Consider the following 21,417-nt stretch of genomic DNA (forward strand, 5'->3'; position numbering starts at 1 on the left):
TCAAGCGATTCTCCTGCCTCAGCCTCCCGAGTGACTAGGACTACAGACGCCTGCCACCACGCCCAGCTAATTTTTTTTTTTTTTTTTTTTTGTATTTTTAGTAGAGACAGGGTTTCACCATGTTAGCCAAGATGGTCTCAATCTCCTAACCTTGTGATCCGCCCGCCTCAGCCTCCCAAAGTGCTGGGATTACAGGAGTGAGCCATTGTTCCCGGCCTGCTCTTCTTTCTTTAGCTTTTAAGTGGAAACCTAGATCATTGATTTCTATCCTTTTTTCTTTACTAATATGAGCACTTATACTCTCTATGTCCCGCTTTAGTTATGTCCTACAAATTTTGATATTTTGCATCATCATTTAGTTTGAAATATTTTCTGATTTCTACAGGCTTTCTTCTCTGACCCATGGTGGTTTAAACTACAAATATGAAAGTCTTTTTTGTATGTCTTACTGACTTCTAATTCAATTTCACTGCAACTAAAGAAAGTGTTCTGTATGATTTCAAACCTTTTAAATTTATTAAGACTCTTCTTAGGCCCAGAATAGGGTCTACCTTAGTAAACATACTATGTGCACTCAAAAAGAATGAACATTCTACAGTTGTTGGGTATAGTATTCTATGAATGTTTATTAGGTCAAGGTGGTTGATAATATTTTCAGATTGTCTGTGACTTCATTGATTTTTCTTTTCTTTTTGAAAGAGTCTTGCTGTGTTGCCCAGGCTAGAATGCAGAGGCACCATCTTGGCTCACTGCAACCTCTGCCTACCAGGTTCAAGCGATTCTCCTGCCTCAGCCTCCCGAGTAGCTGGGATTACAGGCATGCGGCTTTTGTATTTCTTAGTAGAGATGGGGTTTCTCCATGTTGGTCAAGCTGGTCTCGAACTCCCGAGCTCAGGTGATCCGCCAGCATCGGCCTCCCAAAGTGCTGGGATTACAGGCGTGAGCCACCGCGCCGGACCAATACTTGGTACTTCTGAAATAGCAGCAATTTGTCCTAGCTGAAATATAATAATAAAATTTTGAATTTTTTTTTCGAGACGGAGTCTCGCTCTGTTGCCAGGCTGGAGTGCAGTGGCACGATCTTGGCTCACTGCAACCTCTGCCTCCCGGGTTCAAGCGATTCTCCTGCCTCAGCCTCCTGAGTAGCTGGGACTACAGGCGCATGCCACCACACTTGGCTAATTTTTGTATTTTTAGTGGAGACGGGGTTTCACCATGTTAGCCAGGATGGTCTCTATCTCCTGACCTCATGATCCGCCCCCCTCGGCCTCCCAAAGTCCTGGGATTACAGGCGTGAGCCACTGCACCCAGCCCAAGATTTTTTATTTTTAAAGACACTCAATAGTTAAAAGTCAACTTAATTAAAAGCTAATATTTAAAATGTATGTGTATGTGTATGTGTATGTGTATGTGTGCATGAGTGCGTGTTTGTATTTAAAAGGCCTTCATGGTTTTGTTTTTGTTTTTTTCTGCTAGGACCTTGTCTTTTTTTGAGCAAAACTTTTTTTTCTTCTCAATTGACTCAATTCTGTTTTCACCCGATTTTTTTTTTTGCTAAAATAGTTATTGCAACAGAGGCTACTCTTGGGTTTTTAAGAAAGAGTATAGTTTAGACACTTAGAAATGCTTTGTTTAAAAAAATGTTTTCAGTGCACTGTAAAAGCATTATGTGGTCTAGCCTCATAATAATTCTCCCTTTTTGGAGACCCAGGATTCTGCATGGGCTCTGCCCAGAGCTCAGAGACCCAGTTATAAAAGAATTGGTAATCCCTATCTAAATAACACTGGTCTCCTTATACAATCCAATGGTAAATTTCTATAATTTTATGTTCAATTGGCAATTAAATCTGTTTTAATTTCCCTCTAGCTCACCAGAATTTCTCTTCAGACCTTATAATGTAACTTTTGCTATCTGACTTTCACCTGAGTTGTTTCCTTTAATATGCAAATTTAAGACTATTTAGCTGACTACTGCCTAGCGTTGTGAAACAGGTTATCAAGAATCTGAAAGTCTAAGAAAAGAAGAGCTTTTATGAATCTGTAAGATGTACTTCTTCTATCAGCATGCCTAATACATCTATGTATTTATGTGTTGTGTACACAATGTTGCACTCTTGAAAATATATCAAAGAGGTCTAATTAATTGTCTTAAAAAATAAAAGCATTTACATCAAATACTTTATTAGAAAAAGGAAAGACTAGTCAAATGCTTTTCCAAGTTATGTGACTTAAGCAAAATCTTTAATAAACAAGCTATCTTTAAAATTATTGGTAATGTTATAAATGTCTTAAGAATTGGCAGCATACATTTTTATTTGCATTTATTAATCAAGCAATTTCATACTTAACCCTGCCTTATACTATAAGGTGTCAAAATTTGACACAGGGTATAAACCCAGCCCAAGACAGAATGACCTCTGCTTGTGTAATCATTAATAAATAAGACATTGATATTGGTTTAATGAAAATAGCTACATCTTGAATTACTTAGTAAAATTACCATTACTTCTAATCTTGTGGCAGTCTAGGCAGTCTAGTCCACAGGCAGTAAGGAGGTTTGTTTTGGGAAAGGACTGTTATACTTTGTTTCAAAGTTAAACTATAAGTAAACTTGCATGGGAAGAGAATGTTTAATTTTGTGAAAAACGACCAAACTGTCTCCCAAAGTAGCTGTTAGAGACAACCTGTCCCCAGAAGAACACAGCAAGCCCCCTCCCCTAAATGCCCTGCAGCTTATTTCTTCTGAGATGCTGCCCCCACTCCAAGTTCCCAGAATTTAGGGACAGCTGTATCCACCCCCAGGCCAAACCACATCCTGGTACTCTAAGCCAGGTGGGGCAAGAAGTGACAAACAACTGCAGGATGTAGACTAACCTCAGAAAGCCCGTAGGCCCTCAAAACCCTATATAAGCCCCTCACCTTAAACACCCTGGGCTGCCTCCTCTGACTGTTATGCAGCAGGCCAGCAGGTCAATAAACTTTCTTGCCTGACTTTTGAGTACACTCGTCCGTTCTCTCGGCCAACCTTACAGTAGCTGTACGAGTTTGCATTTCCACCAGCAATGAATGAGAGTTCCTGTTGCTCTGCATCCTCACCAGCATTTGGTGTGGTCAGTATTTTGGATTTTCACCATTCTAATAGGTGTGTAGTAGTATCCTATTCTTGTCTAATTTGCTGTTCCCCAATGACATATGATGTTGGGCATATTATCATATACTTATTTGCCGTTGGTGTATCTTCTTTGGTGAGATGTCTGCTCACATCTTTTATTCATGTTTTAATTGGGTTATTCTTTTTCTTAAGTAAAGAGTTCTTTGTGTGTTTTGGATAACAGTCCTTTATCGGAGATGTCTTTTGCAAATAGTTTCTACCAGTCTGTGGCTTATCTTCACATTCTCTTCACAGCGTCTTTCACAAAGCAAATAATAATAATAATAATTATGTCTAATTTATCAATTATTTCTTTCATGGATTATGGTTTTTGTGTTGTATCTAAAAAGTAATCATGATGCCCAAGGTCATCTAGATGTTTTGTCTTCTAGGAGTTTTATTGTTTTGTGTTTTTACATTTAAGTCCATGATCCATTTGAGTTGGCTTTTGTGAATGGTGTAAGATCTGTACCTGGATTTGTTTTTGTTTTTGCATGTAGGTGTACAGTTGTTCCAGAGCTCATTGTTGAAAAGACTCTTTGAACCATTGTATTGCCTTTCTTTTTTTGAAAGGTCAGTTGACTATATTTATGTGTGCCTATTTCTGGGATTCCTATTCTGTTCCATTTATCTATTTGTTTATTCTTTAACCAATACCACACTATCTTGATTACTGTTGATTTATAGTAATTCTTGAAGTTGGGTTCTATCCGTCCTCTGACTTATTTCTTCAATATTGTGTTGGCTCTTCTGAGTCTTTTGCCTTTCCACATAAACTTTAGAATTAGTTTGTTGATATCCACAAAATAACTAGTCATGATTTTCACTGGGATTTCATTGGCTCTACAGATCAATTTGGGAAGAACTGATATCTTGATAATATTGAGTTTTCCTGTCCATGAATATAAAATGCCTCTGTATTTATTTAGTCCATGGATTTCTTTCATCAGAATTTTGTAGTTTTCCTCATGTAGAATTTGTACATATCTTGTTAGATTTATACCTAAGTATTTTATAGGGGGGTGCTAATGTAAATGGCATTGCATTTTTAATTTCATATTCCACTTGATCGATTATAGGTATATAGGAAAGGAATTGACTTTTATATATTAACTTTGTATCTGCAATCTTGTTCTCATTGCTTCTTAGTTCCAGGACATCGATTTGGCAATTCTTTCATAATTTTCTACATGGATAATTATGTCTTCTATAAAGACAGACCATTTTATTTCTTCCTCTTCAGTCTGTACAACTTTTATTTCCTTTTCTTGGCTAACTGTGTTAGCTAGGATTTCCCGTACAGTGTTGACTAGGAATGGTATGAGCAGACATTCTTGTGTTATTCCTGATTCCAGTGGAAAAGGATCTAGGTTTTCACCATTAATTCTTATGTTGGCTGTAAGGTTCTTGTTTATGTTCTTTATCAAGTGGAGGATGTGTCCCTCTATTCCTAGAGTGCCGAGACTTTTTATCATGAGCTGGTGTTGGATTTTGTCAAATGCTTTTTCTGCATCTAGCGATATGATCATATGATTTTTCTTTAGCCTATTGGTGGATTATATTAATTGATTTTTGAACATTGAACTAGCTTTGCCTAGCTGTAATAAATTCCACTTTACCCTGGTGTACAATTCTTTTGATACATTGTGGGTTTCAATTTGCTAACATTCTATTGATGATTTTTGCATCTATATTCACAAGATATATTTTTTGTGTTTTTACTTTCTTGTAATGTCTTTGTGTGGTTTTGGCGTTAGGGTAATCCTTACCTCATAGGATCAGTTGGGAACTATTCCTTTTGTTTCTATCTTATAAAAGAGATGGCACAGAACTGGTACAACTTTTTTCTTAAATATTTGATAGAACTTATCAGATGAAACCATCTGGGCCTAATGCTTTCTGTTTGGATGTTGTTAATCATTGATTCAATTAATTAGATATAAACATATTCAAGTGGTCTGTTTCCTCTTCTGTGTTTTGGCAGAGTGTGCTTTCAAGAAATGTGTCCATTTCGTCTAGGTTATCAAATTTGTGGACATACAGTTATTCAGAGTATTCCTTTATTATCATTTTCATGTCCATGGGATCTGCAGTAATGTCCCTTATTTCATTTCTGATATTGACCATTTGTTTTTCTCTTTGTTAGCAAGGCTAGAGGTTAATCAATTTCATTGACCTTTTCAAAAAATCAGCTTTAGGTTTTGTTGATATTCTTTTGATTTTGTTTTCAATTTCATTGATTTCTGGTTTTTATTATTTTTTCTCTTCTGTTTAATTTGAACTTAATTTGTTCTTCTTATAGATTCCCAAGGTGGAATCTTAGGTTATTTTAGATCTTTCTTCTTTTCTGGTTTGTGCATTCATTGATACAAATTTCCCTCTATACAGATTCACGGATCCATCCGGGTGGTCTGGGCACCACTGGCGCCCCTCTGCGGCTATTCCCCAGTTCCATTTTCTGAAGCCACAGGTCAGAAGCCGCTGTAGAATGCCTTGCCGAACTCCAGGATCTTGAACGGGGCGTAAGGCGCAGCTACCTGCCGCGCAGGCGCAAACCTTTCTTTCCGCACAAAGACCGTGGGAGGAGGGGTCGGCGCAAGCGCTCGGTGTCGCTCTGAAAAGAACATCATCCTGCCTGCTGGCTTGCGAAGCGCAGCGCAACGCATGCGCCTTGAAGATTTGCGGAACTTACTTCACGCTCAGGGCGGCGGTGACGTGTGAACGAGAAGGAGGTGGTCAAGGAACGGAAGCCGGGAGGGAACTAGGGCGGAAGCGGACCAGGGCCAGGCTTGTGTTCGGAGCCTTGCCGGGGCTGGGGTTCCGATGTGGTCCCCGGAGCGGGAGGCCGAGGCTCCGGCCGGGGGAGACCCGGCGGGCCTACTGCCCCCCGAGTGGGAGGAGGACGAGGAGCGCATGTCCTTCCTGTTCTCCGCTTTCAAGAGGAGTCGCGAGGTGAACAGCACCGACTGGGACAGCAAGATGGGCTTCTGGGCGCCGTTGGTGCTGAGCCACAGCCGCCGCCAGGGGGTGGTGCGCCTGCGTCTGCGGGACTTGCAGGAGGCCTTTCAGCGCAAGGGGAGCGTCCCGCTGGGGCTGGCCACGGTGCTGCAGGACCTGCTGCGGTGAGGGGCGGGCCGGGGCCAGGGCCGCGAGGGCGGGCGGGGGCAGCTCTCCGAGGGCCAGGCCCTGGTCCTGTTCTCTGCATAGCGCACTGCGCCCAGCCCAGTGTCTGGCCCAGAGAAGACATCCAGTGTGTGTTCAGAAGGCGAAGAAGGAAAATAAGGAGGCTGTGCTAGGGAGGCTTGGAGGGAGAGGAAGAGGGGATCTGGGGAAGATTGTGGGGAGGGGATAGTCCGATTAGATAAGTTCCAGAGAAGCCAGCCTAACAGAGGTGACAGTGATTTGCCTGGACTGGGACCCTGTTATGTTGTTGTTTCGTAAGGGCCTCCAAATTTGAATGGCCCGTGGAGCAGAAGGTCTAAGAGATAGGATTCATTAACCTAGGGAAGGTCAGAGCTAGAAAGCGGGCATTCGTGGGGAAGAGGCCTGTAGGCATCTTGCCAACAACCCCTGGCACAGCTCATGCGTCTGGCTTGTCCTTGGCACAGGCTTTTTGGAGCAGAGAGGACGTGAAGGAGAATGAGGGCTTTGCTGAGTATCTGGGTGCCCTTAAAAGGTCTGTAGGAGATACGTGTGCGACAGGTGTAGTGTTTTGGCGGTATCTGAGGGTAACATTGATAACTAATATATGTACAGTACTTCCCAGCATGCAGATACTTTGCATGCACCATTTGACCCACTCAGCGGTCTTGTGGTGAGGTGATAGAATTATCCTCAGCAGATAGAAGAGGAAACTGAGTTTCAGAGAGATCAAGTGACTTACTCAGAGTTACACAGCTGGTTAAAGGTGATACCGGGACTGGATCCCTGGTCTTTGGATAAGTCATTTGCACTTCAGTGCACTTATAATTCTGAGACCAGCCTAGCATGATACCTCTCTCAGTTAAGGAAGGAGAAAGTCAACTCTGATGTTTTTTGTTTGTCTTTCTTTTTTTTTTTTTTTTAGTTTGCTGCTCTTTCTGATTAAGAGATCTCCCTTTTCTACTTTTGTTCCCGGTACCTTCCCATTGGACTGGACATTGATATTGCCCAGGATGGTCTCGAACTCCTGGACTCAAGCGATCCTCCCACCTCAGCCTCCGAAAGTGTTAGGATTACAGGCGTTGAGCCACTGCATCTGGCCAGCAAGGCTTTCTGAGATTGCATACAGTGGAAACCGTTTTTGTTCATGCCTAAAGTAGGGAACAGGAGAAACAGTAGTTGAAGAAGTCAGTGAGGGATGAGACCAGAATGGGCCTCCTTACTGTAGAAGGGTGATGATCTTCCACTTCCAGTCAAGACACTTTAATACCTCTGTGGTATTAAAGTCTCTTTTCCAGAGTGCGAGTGCTCCACTGAAGCTTCGTGGTGCTTGTGTGGGTCCTGAAGAATTTCTGAGGGTGATACTTCTCCACAGAGGCGACGTGACATAGTATTAATATTAAAAGTAATGTCAAAAATCACAATTACTTTTGCACCAACCTAATAGTTAACAGCTTTTTGCTTGAGGGCCAGCTGGCCTAGGCCTGAATCCTGGCTCTGCCATTTGCTAAATTATGTGGCCCTGCACAAATTTTATGCTGTCTTTAACAGTCAGTTTGACGAATTCTAAAATGGTGATGATAATTGTACCTAGGTTTATTGTGAGGATTTGAAGAGATATTCCTTATATAGCCTTCAGCATAGTGACTGGCCCGCGGCAAGCATTTAATAAATTGAGCTGCTGTTACTGTTACCAGCACCACGAAATAGTTACATCGTATCTTCACCCTTGCCTTGGAAGGGCAAGAAGTCCTTCTCTGTACATCTTTGTTTTCTTCCTTATGTCTTGCACTCGCCAGTGATTTCATTTTAATGTTTTGAGCACCAATTGTAAAAGGAGATCTCACCCAAGGCCCAGAAGCCGCCTGTGTTTCTGTTGTCATAGTGGAGCACTTGCCTTTTGGTTCCAGACCTATCATGGTGTAGATTTGGCCTCTCTGCTTACCTTCTGAGTCCTTCAGTTTTCTCATTCGTTAAAATGCTCATAACACCGCCTCCCATGCAGAGGTGTTGTGACGCTTAGAGCTGGAGTATAAACAGTGCTGTGTGTCGTTGGCACAGCGTAGGTGCTTAACAAATGGTCATGATGATGATGATAAAATTCCTCTTTTAGGGTAAAGGAGGAGCTGGAGACTGGAATGGGACATTGCATTAAGTGCTACTACACGCCCTTCTTTTTCTTCCCTGCAGTCGAGGGGAGCTGCAGCGGGAGTCAGACTTCATGGCCAGTGTAGACAGCAGCTGGATCTCCTGGGGAGTCGGGGTCTTCCTGCTGAAGCCTCTCAAGTGGACTCTTTCTAACATGCTGGGAGATAATAAGGTTCCAGCTGAGGAGGTCCTTGTCGCTGTGGAGCTGTTGAAGGTGGGTACTCAGAAGGGGATGTCTGGGTGTCACTTGGTGTGATCACAGCATCCTCCACGTCCCTTGTGTGTGTTCTTGAAAAAAGACTGTCTCTTTTTTTACATGGTGACTGAGTTGATAACTGAGTTTATCTGCCCTCCCTTGTACTTGCACTTTATATGTATATTCATTAGTGGCACTTGTACATTTCAAGGGTTAGCCTTTGTCTGGGAATTTTCAGTAACAGTGGATTATTTTCTAGTATCTGTAGGGATTAATGTTAAGCAGCAGTTTAGGAAATGCTTTGCCTTCTGTAGTTTACTGATGAGGGTTTCTCGGGATTCCTGAGGACCTTGTGGCTTTCAGCATTGCCACTCTAAACTGGCCCACTCAGCTCCGCTTTCCTACTTTGTGACCATGCCCTTTCCCCTTCCAGCTTTCTGATGGCCTGCCTTCTGCTGCACATGCTCTTCTCCCTCGAAGAGGCCACTGGGGCCATGGTCCCATCTTAGCTTCCTGGTCAGTCAGCCTCCTCCCGGCCTGCCTTTCCCACAGCCTTGATCGCATGGCTCATTGCTCCACTCCCTTCCTCAGCAACACCCTCAGCTCCTTTGCATCTCCTTTGCAACACCAGGAGACTCCCAGCAAATCCATAGCCCTCGATCAGCCACATGGGGTTTACCACCCCTGCTGGAGAAAACCACTTGTCATCAGACTGCGGTCCCCTTCATGATCCCCAGCTGTGGGAGGCCCTCGGGGCCACACCACAGCCTTATTTTTCTTTCTCTCTGTCCCCTCACACGCTCATTCCATCCTGTGTCCTCTTTGCTCTCTGCGGGCGCTTCACCGAGAAGGTAGACTCAGGATTCCTGAGGCAGCTGACAGTTTTCTGTCCTCTCACCCCAAGCCTGACCTCCTCAGAGCCCACCTCCTTCTGTGCTCAGAGTGTAGTGTCCTTCCTCTGCCCCTCGTCTGCTCTGTGTCTGCCCTGCCACTCTTGTCCCTTTGTCCCATCGGCTGGCCTCTTGCCTGGTATGTTCCATCTCACTCTCAGCCTGTAAACCCAAACCCACTCAATGCTTTTCCGAACACCGACTGTCTCTTTCGTGGTACCTGGGCCCTGCCTAGTGACTGCTGTTTCCTTCTCAACCTACCTTTGTGTCACCACTTCCTACCTCCCATTCACTCTGTCACCCGGTGCAGACCTACTTCAACCACCCGCTCCACCCAGACTGCTGTGGATGAGGTGATAGGGGCCTTTATGTGTGTGTGTGTGTGTGTGTGTGTGTGTGTGTGTGTGTGTGTGTGTGTTGACTGAGCACCTGGTGACCAAAGGACATTGCAGAGAGTAGTTACTTTTTGAAATTCACGGACCAAGCCTGACCTCAGGGCCCTTGCATAGCCCTAGAGGCTTCACACAGCTGGAGCCAGCCCAGAATCCCCACCCCTCACCCCAAGAGAAGCACCCATTTCTCTTCACCTTGAGAGACTCCAGCCCACTCTGTCTGAGATTGAGGAAGAAGTCTCCAAAATCTGCCAATCTCTCCCTGTCCCCCAGGATCGTTGACTAAGCAGCCCACATTTTCTTCAGGGCAGCCCCTCTGCTCCATCTGCACCCCTTCCCCGCACCCACACAGTTATTCCCCTGCCCAGTGGCCTGGTCTCCAGGGCTCAGTCAAGGTCCCCGCAAAGACTGCAGGATGGTTTGGGTGGTTCTGGGCCAAGCTCAGGTCCTCTCTGCGGTCTTTCTCTCATCTCACATTGTCCTCCAGCCTGGGGCAGAGGAGAGGTAGACCCGTGGATCCCCACAGGTGAGGTTTGTACTGGCAAACAAAGCCTGCTCTTGAGGTAAATTTTTTTTCCCAAGTCCAGACAGAGAAACAGCCAGTAACTTTTTACTTTTGGATGGTACTGAAAAATACAAAAAAGCAAAAATTGTCCATTATTTTGTTATTTAAAAAAATACAAAGAAATGAAAGTTTTCTTTCTGTTCATCCAACTTTTCTCTCTTTGGGTGCTCTCTTCCCATTTGTGTGAGAGTGTGTGAGTGTGTGTGTTTACAGACTTACGTTTCCCTAATGGCTTTGTCAACTCCAGTTCTTCCTGAAAATCTTATTCACTTGTTTCTTGTCTGTCTTTCCTACTAGAAGGGAACAGTGCCATGGGCCCTGGGACCCTGGGAGCAGTGCCTGATACCTGGTAGACAGTCAATAAATACCTGTTGAGTGAGTGAATACACACGCACAGACACATGTGTACACGTCACTCCATTTTTTTCTAGAAATGGAATTGGTGTGCACCCCGCTTTGTTTTCTTTCCACTGCATTATATCAGGCGCCTCTTTCCAGGCCCTACACGGTATGGATTTACTTGATTCTTTTTGATGCCTGCATGATAATCTATCAATGTGCCACAATTTATGCAACAGGTGCTCCACAGATGGACATTTAAGTCATTCCAATTTCTCTCTCCATTTTTCCATTACAAAAAAATGCCACTTGTGCAGAGATCTATGTACTTCTCCCTTTATTTTTATGGAATTGATTTTCGGAAATGCACACGTGCCTTTTAAATTTTAACAAAAATTGCCAAACTACTTTTCAAAAGTTTGTAATAAGTTGCACTTTCATCAAGACTGTATTAGGGAGTCCAGTCCCCCACATCCTTGTCAGCACTGGATGACATCAGTCTTTTAAATCTTGCCAACTTATTGGGAAAAAAAAGATACGTCCTGTTTGTGAATTGAGCATTTTCTTCACCTGTGTACTAGCCATTTACATATCCCCTTCTGTGAATTGTCTGTTTATATCCTTTCCCGTTTTGTATTGTGTTATCTTTTTTTTTGAGATGGAGTTTGTCACCCAGGCTGGAGTGCAGTGGCACGATCTCCGCTCACTGCAAGCTCCAGCTCTCAGGTTCATGCCATTCTCCTGCTTCAGCCTCCCAAGCAGCTGGGACTACAGGCACCGCCACCATGCCCGGCTAATTTTTTGTATTTTTAGTAGAGATGGGGTTTCACCATGTTAGCCAGGATGGTCTCGATCTCCTGACCTCGTGATCTGCCTGCCTTGGCCTCCCAAAGTGCTGGGATTACAGGCGTGAGCCACTGCGCCTGGCCTTATTGTGTTATCTTTTATGTTAATCTGTATTCTTTATGTATTAGAGATAGATATATATATTTAGTATTAAGGATGTAAATATTGTTTCCCAGTCTGTTGCTTGCTTAATTTTTATTTATGATGTCTTTTACCATATAGAAGGTTTCATATTTCTGTAGTCAGATCTCTCAGACTTTTCTGTATGGCTATTGAATTTCAGGTCTTGTTTAGGAAGGCATCTTCTGACTCAAACTTAATTTATTACTTTGTACTTTAATTTTTTCCGTTTACATTTCCTTCAATACTTATTTTTGTGTATGTGGTGGGGAAAAGCTGTATTTTCTTCCAAATGGATAGCCAGTTGCCTCAGTATCTTTTCTTGATGTCGTATAACATTAATTTATTTATGTGTGGTTACTGTGCAGTTACTGCAGTAGTTGCATATCTGGTAGGGCAGTCGAATCAATGAAAACTCGATGTCTGTGTCTTCTTAGGCTCTTTTCCACCCTTTGACACTGTTGACGAGTCGCTTCTTGAAATGTCCAATTTCCTTGAATTTGTTTACATGACGCTGCAAGTTCTCCTTGGTTCCCCCAAAGCAGTCCTTCTGTCTCTCTTTTGTGGCTTCCTTCACTTCCTAAACAATGGTCTTCCTTCGGCTTATTACTTTCCGCCCTGAATGTCCTTGGGATCTTTGCTGTGGATATGCTGAGGACTTTCAACATTGTATCGCTGTCCTGCCGTCTCCTTTGAGTTTCAGATTTGTATATCCACTTATATGCTGTATACATATTCTTGGATATCACGCAGACATTTATTTATTTATTTATTTATTTATTTATTTATTTATTTATAGATGGAGTCTCGCTCTGTTGCCCAGGCTGGAGTGCAGTGGCGCAATCTCGGCTCACTGCACCCTCCGCCTCCTGGGTTCAAGCGATTCTCCTGCCTCAGCCTCTCAAGTAGCTGGGATCACAGGCGCTGCCACCATGGCCAGCTAATTTTTTGTATTTTTTTTAGTGGAGATGGGGTTTCACCTTGTTGGCCAGGCTGGTCTCAAACTCCTGACCTCAGGTGATCCACCCACCTTGGCCTCCCAAAGTGCTGGGATTACAGGCATGAGCCACCGTGCCCAGCCTCTCTCAGACATCTTAAACATCATATTCAAGGTGGGATATTTTGTCTTTCCTTTAAACTAGGCTTTTCCTCCTGAATTTTTTCCTATTAATAGCATCACATCCACCAGTCACTCAATCCATAGTGACTTTCCACTAGACTTTCTCCTCCAACCCTATATCCAGTTACCAGTGTTATCTTCTGACTTTTGTTTGTCTCCACCACTCCTCTTTCTGTGTTTATTATTCAAATAGTCTGTTGTTCAGCCCCACATAATCTCTTGTGTAAATGGTCTCCTTGCCTCTAATCTTAACTCTACGATCCATCCTCTCCCAATTGGCAGTTAGCTTTCTGTTAATCTAGCCATGTCAGTTTCCTTCAGTGACCACCCACCATCTACAGAATAAAGGATCATCATAAGATATTACACTTTCTATAATATAGGAGTGCTTCTCTCTCTCCTTTCCCCTCTACATTTGTACACGTGCCACACTGACCCACCCTTCTATGCTCATGTTCCTCTCTCTTCCCGAGATACCCCTTTCACCTCTTTACCTAGGAACTTGCTCACTCTTCAGAATTCTGCTAAGCTTTTTTTTTTTGTTTTCAAGAAATCCTGAATTCCCAGGCAGTCCTTCCCTATATTTTCATAGCATCCCATACACACCTCAGTCTTTCTTGTTTCTGGTAGTAATTTCCATGTATGAGCGAAATGGTGACATTATTTCTTGGAACTTATATTTCTTAGTCTTGTCACTAATCTTATCCCATCTGTTTATCATGTACTTTTCTTTGTTTTTTGTTTTGTTTTGAGACAGAGTTTTGCTCTTGTTGCCCAGGCTGGAGTGCAGTGGCGCGATCTTGGCTCACTGCAACCTCCGCCTCCCAGGTTCAAGCGATTCTCCTGCCTCAACCTCCCAAGTAGCTGGGATTACAGGTGCCCGCCATCACACCCAGCTCATTTTTTTTGTATTTTTAATAAAGATGGGGTTTTGCCATGTTGGCCAGGCTGATCTCGAACTCCTGACCTCAGGTGATCCGCCTGCCTCAGCCTCCCAAAGTGCTGGGATTATTACAGGCATGAGCCGCCACGCCTGGCCCTTTTCCCTTAAGACTTTTTACAGACTCAATAATGTTTGTATTTGCAGTATAGCCAATCGGCAGGAAAATGGAGAGATTACAATTGGAAGGGAATTAGATATCGTTTCATCCACCCTCTTCAGAGAATGATACTGAGGACTAGTGAGGCTGTGACTGGCCCAAGGTCACCCAGGCTAGGCTGGAAATCAGGCCTCAGCTCTCATTCACAGCTGTTCTACCTCACCTCACCTCGTCAGTCTTCCCTTGGGAAACCACAGGCCAGGGAGAGGCAGGAGTGTAAAATCCCCGATGGGTGTGCAGCGCAGAGCTGGCTCCCAGCATCTCATGTGCCTCATTTCATATGGAGTCACCAAACTTTCCTCCAAGGCTTAAAAACACAGATCCTTCCTCCTTTTTGAAAAGCTGCTACTTTGGGGAGGATGGGATTGGGATTCCCAGGTGCTTGCCTTGTGTGATCATAGTTTTGAAACTCAGGGTCAGGGTCCCTGCAATCTGTGGCAGTGGCCAGGGCCTGTCAGCCAATGTTGCCTTTCCCACAGGAAAAGGCTGAGGAGGTGTATCGTCTGTATCAGAACTCGCCCCTCTCCTCCCACCCCGTGGTGGCCCTGTCAGAGCTTAGCACCCTCTGTGCTAACTCCTGCCCAGATGAGAGGACCTTCTACTTGGTGTTGCTGCAGCTGCAGAAGGAGAAGAGAGTCACAGTCCTCGAGCAGAACGGGGAGAAGGTATGGAGGCTCATCTGTTCATTCACTGACTCAGCAGTGATTGATTTAAGTACATACAGTAGTGACCCCTTATCTCAGATTTTGCTTTCCAGAGTTTCGGTAACCTGCCGTCAACCACGGTCCAAAAATAATAAGTGGAAAATTCCAAACATTAACAGTTCCATAGATTTCAGTTGTGCACTGTTCTGAGTAGTGTGATGGGACCTCGTAGTATCCCGCCTGTATGTGCATCCCTGCTTTGTCCAGCGTCTCCCCGCCTGAGTCACTTAGGAGTCATCTCAGTGATCAGATCAACTGTACGGCATTGCAGTGGTTGTGTTCAAGCCACTCTTACTGTACTTTTTTTTTTGAGATGGAGTCTTGCTCTGTCGCCCAGCAATGGCGCAATCTGAGCTTACTGCAGCCTCTGCCTCCTGGGTTCAAGCGATTCTTCTGCCTCAGCCTCCCGAGTAGCTGGAATTACAGGCGTGTGCCACGGCGCCTGGCTAATTTTTGTATTTTTAGTAGAGAAGGGGTTTCACCAGTTGGCCAGGCTGTCTTGAACTCCTGACCTCAAGTGATCTGCCTGCCTCAGCCTACCAGAGTGCTAGGATTACAGGTGTAAAGCACCATGCCTGGCCTATTGTACTTAATAATGGCCCCAGAGCACAAGAGCGGTGGTGCTGGCAGTCCACATTTACCAAAGAGAAGCTGTCAAGTGCTTCCTTTAAGTGAAAAGGTAAAAGTTCTGGACTAAATAAGGAAGACAAAATATCATTTGCTGAGGTCGCTAGGATCTACAGTAAGAATGGATCTTCTATAGGAAAAACTGTGAAGAAGGAAAAATGTTTACATAGCTATATGTATAGGGTTCAATATTCTCTGAGGATTCAGGCATCCGCAGGGGGTTCCATTCCCACTGGAACGTATCCCCCATGGATAAGGGGGGCCTGCTGTTCTCATATGCCCACCATCAGCACTGTTGCTTGGGAATTTCTCAGCCTTTGTGGTAGCAGCAGTAGTAATATCTCCCTGTCCCTCAGATTGTGAAGTTTGCCCGAGGGCCACATGCCAAGGTTTCTCCAGTCAATGACGTAGATGTCGGGGTGTACCAGCTGATGCAGAGTGAACAGCTTCTCTCGCGCAAAGTGGAGTCCTTATCCCAGGAAGCAGAGAGGTAACTTTTAACCCTGAACTGAGCCTCCTTCCCACTGTAGCTGGCCCCCAGAGCCAGCAAAATGTTAGTATATGTGGGCTTTTAAAAATAGGTGTTTTTTGTTTTTTTTTAGCTAATTACAAAAGTACTCACTGCTCAATGCAGAAATCATGGAAAACACAGAATATCACAAAAGAGAAAAAAAAATGAGGCCTCTTTTTTTTTTTTTTTCTGAGACAGAGTCTCGCTGTGTCGCCCAGGCTGGAGTGCAGTGGCGCGATCTCGGCTCACTGCAAGCTCCGCCTCCTGGGTTCACGCCACTGTCCTGCCCCAGCCTCCCCAGTAGCTGGGACTACAGGCACCCGCCACCACACCTGGCTAATTTTTTTGTATTTTTAATAGAGACGGGGTTTCACCATGTTAGCCAGGATGGTCTGAATCTCTTGACCTCATGATCCACCTGCCTCGGCCTCCCAAAGTGCTGGGATTACAGGCATGAGCCACCGTGCCTGGCCTTTTTTTTTTTTCTTTTCCTCAATTGAGACAGGGTCTTGCACTGTCCCCCAGGCTGGAGAGCAGTGACACGATCTTAGCTCACTGCAGTCTAACTCCTGGGCTCAAGCAATCTTCCCGCCTTAGCCTTCTGAGTAGCTGGGACCACAAGTGCGCACCACCATGCCTGGGTAATTTTTAAATTTTTCGTTGAGATGGGGTCTCACCATGTTGCCCAGGCTGGTCTCACACTCCTCGGCACAAGCAAGCCTCCCACCTCAGCCTCCCAAAGTGCTGGGATTACTGGGGTGAGCCACTGTGCTCAGCTGAAAACATGAGTCTTAATGCTTCCTCCACAGACGTTGACTGTGAATGTTACGTTTATGCTTATCCTTGCCAGTGTCCATTCAACTAATATTTATTGAGCCAGGCATTGTCTTAGGGAATGGGGATATAGCCGTGGACAAGACAGGTCCCTGCCTTTGCGGAGGTGTTTCTGAGGGGCTCTTCCCCTGCCCTTCCCCCTGAATGACTGTACAAGGAATCCCTAATAAAGACACACACTCTGGCAGGAGGACACAGACATTGAAGTCTGTCTTCCAGTTGGGAAAGCCTAGCCTTGTTGGGAGGCAGAGGATATGTCCGAGGTCATTGTTGGTGTTAACAATTCGTTCCCTGTCTCCCCAAAATGGGAAGACGTGTATGATGTGCCCTGTTTGCATCTTCTGTCCTTGTGGGTTGAAAAAGGTTATCCTCAGTCAGCCTGCTTGAGCCTGCCTGTTGACTTGCCACAAGAGTTTTTGCCGTCAGCATTTTTCTTGCCGCTGGGTAGAGTGGGTTTAGTCTTCAGATTTAAAACCACCTTAACTGAGTGCTGCTTTCAGGGACCCCTTGGGACCCTGCCTCTCCCATCCTGTGGCACAGTCATCTTATCTGTGCGTTTGTTTCCAGGTGTAAAGAAGAAGCCCGCCGGGCATGCCGAGCTGGAAAGAAGCAGCTGGTGAGTTCTTGTCTCCTCCAGCCCCATAGCAGTGCCCCAGGCAGGCCTGGAGTGATGCCCAGCAGTTTAGAGAGCAGCCTGCTGGGTTTTTGAGGGGAACAGAGTCTGCAGGGGACCCAGGCACCACAGCTTATTTTACAGACGGGAGGGAAGAAGGCTGGGATGGCCTTAGCGTCTGGGAAGGGCTGTCTTCCTCTTCCCCTTTGGCCTGCCCAGTTCAGCACTGACCTAAGTCTCCATGCCCCCAGGCACTGAGGTCTCTCAAGGCCAAGCAACGGACAGAGAAGCGCATCGAGGCCTTGCATGCCAAGCTGGACACTGTTCAAGGCATCCTGGACCGGATCTACGCCTCCCAGACAGATCAAATGGTAGTCATTCCCCTGTACTCCAGCACTCGGCTGGTCTCTCCATGTGTGTTGGTCACTTGCAGCTTTGGCTTTGCTGTTTGGAGGATCCCTGGGTTCTTTCGGGATGTGGCTGGGGTTGCCTTTGCCTTTCCAGTCGGGAGGTTTGGCCTCAGTGAGTATAGGGTAAATTGAGCTTGGGTGCCAAAAAAAAGACCCCAAAGCTGCCTTTTGGAGTTGAAACAATATTGTATGTATTTTGCCAAATGTCTGTCATTTGCTCTGATAGCTTTGCTTTGTCTTTAGGTTTTTAATGCCTACCAGGCTGGGGTAGGAGCTCTCAAACTCTCCATGAAGGATGTCACAGTGGAGAAGGCAGAGAGCCTCGTGGATCAGATCCAAGAGGTACAGAAAGGGGCCAGGGAGGGACACACACAGAAGGAAGTGACGGAGGACAGATTTGACTTCATTGCACATCCTCTTCAACGAAACTTGACTTGTGACCTTGTGAACTTGAGGAAGCTTTCCTTGATTCTCACTTGGGGCAGGATTGCTTTGTAACCCTAGCGATTTTCCACCAAAGACTGAGATGCTCAGAGCCACCAGGCCTAGCTCAAGGCTTTGCACTTGTCTCTTACAGCTCTGTGACACCCAGGATGAAGTTTCTCAGACTCTGGCTGGTGGGGTAACAAATGGCTTAGGTGAGTGGACAAGGTGGTTATTTTAATTTTTATTCATTTCTTTCAGATGGAGTCTCACTCTGTCACCTAGGCTGGAGTGCAGTGACGCATTCTCGGCTCACTGCAACCTCCGCCTCCTGGGTTCAAGCGATTCTCCTGTCTCAGCCTTCTGAGTAGCTGGGATTATAGGTGCACACACACCATGCCTGGCTAGTTTTTGTATTTTTAGTAGAAATGGGGTTTCACCATGTTGGTCAGGCTGGTCTCGAACTCCTGACCTCATGATCTGCCGGCCTCGGCCTCCCAAAGTGCTGGGATTACAGGCGTGAGCCACCACGCCCGGGCCAAGGTGATTGTTTCTTCCTTTCATCCTGGAAGACTTCGCTTCCCTGTGCTGTGATGAGTTTGACGGTAGATTTGCTTTTCCGGGTGCAGGCAGGCCTCTCCTAGCCTGTCCTCCCTGGGGCTCATCTGCGGGAGCAATCAGGGAATTGCCATTTCCTCCTTGACAGCCGTGCTCGTGACCCATCTGTGCTCCGGCATTCCTCATTCACAAGGCTTCTGACTGGAGGATCCTCCTTCAAGGGAAAGGGGAATCAGGGTCAGGTCCATGGGGTTAACAGAATACACCTCCTTGGTGACTTAGCTCAGAGTGTGGAAGAAGCATCTCTGCTTGAAGCTACCCTCAGTTTCCTGACTTCCAGGATTTTTTTTTAATCTGCAAGGAGGCCTGGCATCTTTTGTAAAGCTAAGTGAGGTTTTGGTAACCTCAGTCCTGTACTCATTAATGCATTTCTCCCTGGAGTTTATGCATCTTTATGTTGTCTTTTCTTTCCAGATTTTGACAGTGAAGAACTGGAGAAGGAATTGGACAGCCTCCTTCAGGATACCACCAAAGAACCTTTGGATCTGCCTGACAACCCCCGCAATAGGCATTTTACCAACAGTGTGCCTAACCCTAGGATCTCAGATGCTGAACTTGAAGCTGAACTTGAGAAACTGTCCTTATCAGAGGGAGGTATGGAGCTGTTTTCCAAGGCCTCTGGCGGGCATGTGGACTTCTGGCTGACAGAGTTGATGGGCCCAAGCCCAATTACTCAATTTGCCAGAGTACCAGAGCCCTGTAGGGAGTTGAGGGTTTGTTTATATTAAGACTCAGTCTCTTAAACACTGGAATGCCTTCATCTTCAAGATTTTCCTCTTATAGTGTTCAGTCATTTCTTTGCCTTGCAGGTTTGGTCCCAAGCAGTAAATCTCCGAAAAGGCAGTTGGAACCGACTCTAAAGCCATTGTAGGACCCTCAAGTGAAGGACCCTCATGTAAAAGACAGACCAGGCTTGCTGGGTGTGTACATAGTTATTTAAACAAGAAACTCTCAGAATGTGTTTGGAAGAGGAGGAAGGAGAACCACTGATTTTATCTGGATGCTACTACTTAACTACAGGACAGATAGAATTTCTGGAAGCGATGCTCCAAAGGCTTGCTCCCAGCTGTATCATGGACCTGCCTTCTCATCTTTATAGTGCCACAATTTATACAGTCCTGTGTCTGACCTGTCATTTCATAGCCTGCAGTTCTTGCCATTGGCACACTTAGGTTTGTCTTCACCCACCAGCTTCGTTCCAGCCCATGAAGGGGAAAGATTTGCAGCTTTGCCAAATCTGAATCAGTTCCCACTTCCCCCTGCGGTTTTTTAGAGGGATTTATCCCGTCGCTAATATCAGTTAAATAACTTATTCCTGTCCCACTTGATTTCACTGGTAAGAGAAGAATGAGAATGAAATACTTCAAGGTTTTATTTGAGGAGACTTAGCTGCCATTTTGTGGAGAAACGTAGTATAAAAGGTTTTTCTCTAGGGTCATTTGTCAAAATTCTCCAGGTGTTCAGAGAAAGAGGTCGCCCCAAGTGGCCCAGAGTCGTAACAGTCCGGAGGGGCTGGTGTGGCCGGTGGGCGCTGCCTCTTCATCTTTTGGAGCAGGAGGTCTGCCGGTGGGGGAAAGGCTTCTTCCAAGGCTTCTGTACTCGCCTGGGAAGAGGCCCAATCACTACAGGACCTTGAGATGTCCAGACCCCTTATGCTTTTCTAAAGAGGCAAAATTGTTGCCTTGGCCCCATCATGGAATAACTTAAAAATACATATCTATCTTCTAGAACAAGCCACACAATAACACACCTCCCCTCCTTGAGCCTGGCACACAGCACCGGGCTCTCTGAATTTGGAAAGCGTTTCACTTTGTGGCCTACTGCTCGGGGCAGGGGGGCTGAGCCAGGATGTGCAATAGAAGCAGGGGCTGTGCCCTCTGCCGGGAGCTGCCCGGGCCACCCATGGACCTGTCCTGCTTCCTGCAGTCCCTGCTCCCTGCCTCCTTTGAGGGACTGGGGAGCATGGGGTAGGGGGACAGAGGGGAAGGGGTCTGAGTGCTCTGGCAGTGGCGAGAAGAAACGATCGCCACACTGCCACTCTGCTGCCCAGCCACCAGGATTTCTGCCTGGAGCCCTTTGCCCTGTCCCTGCTGCCTGAGGTGGCGTAGAGCAGAGGAGAAGAATTTGCTCCAGGCCAGGAGCACAAATCATTGTTCAGTGAATTTCTCTCCAACTCGACCTTGGTAAACGGAAATGTTGGGGGTGAAGAGAAACAATCACTATTTTTTTTCTTTTTTATCTGGTAAATAATTAAAAGAAAAACTGAACACTTGTCCCGTCTCCTCTTTAGGTTGTATCAGGTGTCTTGTTCCTTGGTGCCTCCCCACGCTTCCAGCTTCTGCACGCTTTGGTTCTTTCTCTTAAGGCCACAGGAGAATATGGAGAGCCTGATGGTATGAGCTTTGAGCTGCAGCAGCTGCTGCTCCATCCAAGTGGCTGCTCACACTGAGCTCTCCTGGGGAGGACTCATTCTTTGAATGGCTTCCGTGGTATTAGCAGTGTGCCATTGCTACTGTTTTCCATTGCCTGGACTCTATAAGTGGCCTAATTTCTTCTGCCCATGTGATTGTATCATATTTTAGTCTGGCACTGGTATTTCTCAGCCTCTCCTCCAGGGATGGTGTTTGTCACGCCCTGTGAGGGAGATGGGCTTTGAGGCTGAGAGCAGC

At 45.6% G+C, this 21,417-nt stretch overlaps 1 protein-coding gene across 3 annotated transcripts; it reads left to right on the forward strand.

Moving 5' to 3' along the window:
• Positions 1–5,824: 5,824 nt before the first annotated feature.
• CHMP7 (charged multivesicular body protein 7) lies at positions 5,825–21,020 on the forward strand. Of its 3 annotated transcripts, none has more exons than XM_055295693.2 (10): positions 5,825–6,273; positions 8,483–8,654; positions 14,488–14,673; positions 15,696–15,829; positions 17,252–17,300; positions 17,549–17,668; positions 17,951–18,049; positions 18,285–18,345; positions 19,163–19,342; positions 19,558–21,020. In XM_055295693.2, exons 1-10 carry the CDS (start codon positions 5,975–5,977, stop codon positions 19,617–19,619), a joined length of 1,362 nt encoding a protein of 453 aa, XP_055151668.1. In that variant the 5' UTR covers positions 5,825–5,974; the 3' UTR covers positions 19,620–21,020. The 3 variants fall into 3 exon arrangements, with proteins under 3 accessions (XP_055151668.1, XP_055151670.1, XP_055151669.1); XM_055295695.2 differs by having other exon boundaries at positions 5,840–6,103; XM_055295694.2 differs by lacking the exon at positions 18,285–18,345 and having other exon boundaries at positions 5,889–6,273.
• The last annotated feature ends 397 nt before the right edge of the window (positions 21,021–21,417 follow it).

Source organism: Symphalangus syndactylus, chromosome 10 (genome assembly GCF_028878055.3).
Source record: "Symphalangus syndactylus isolate Jambi chromosome 10, NHGRI_mSymSyn1-v2.1_pri, whole genome shotgun sequence".
NCBI lineage: Eukaryota > Metazoa > Chordata > Mammalia > Primates > Hylobatidae > Symphalangus > Symphalangus syndactylus.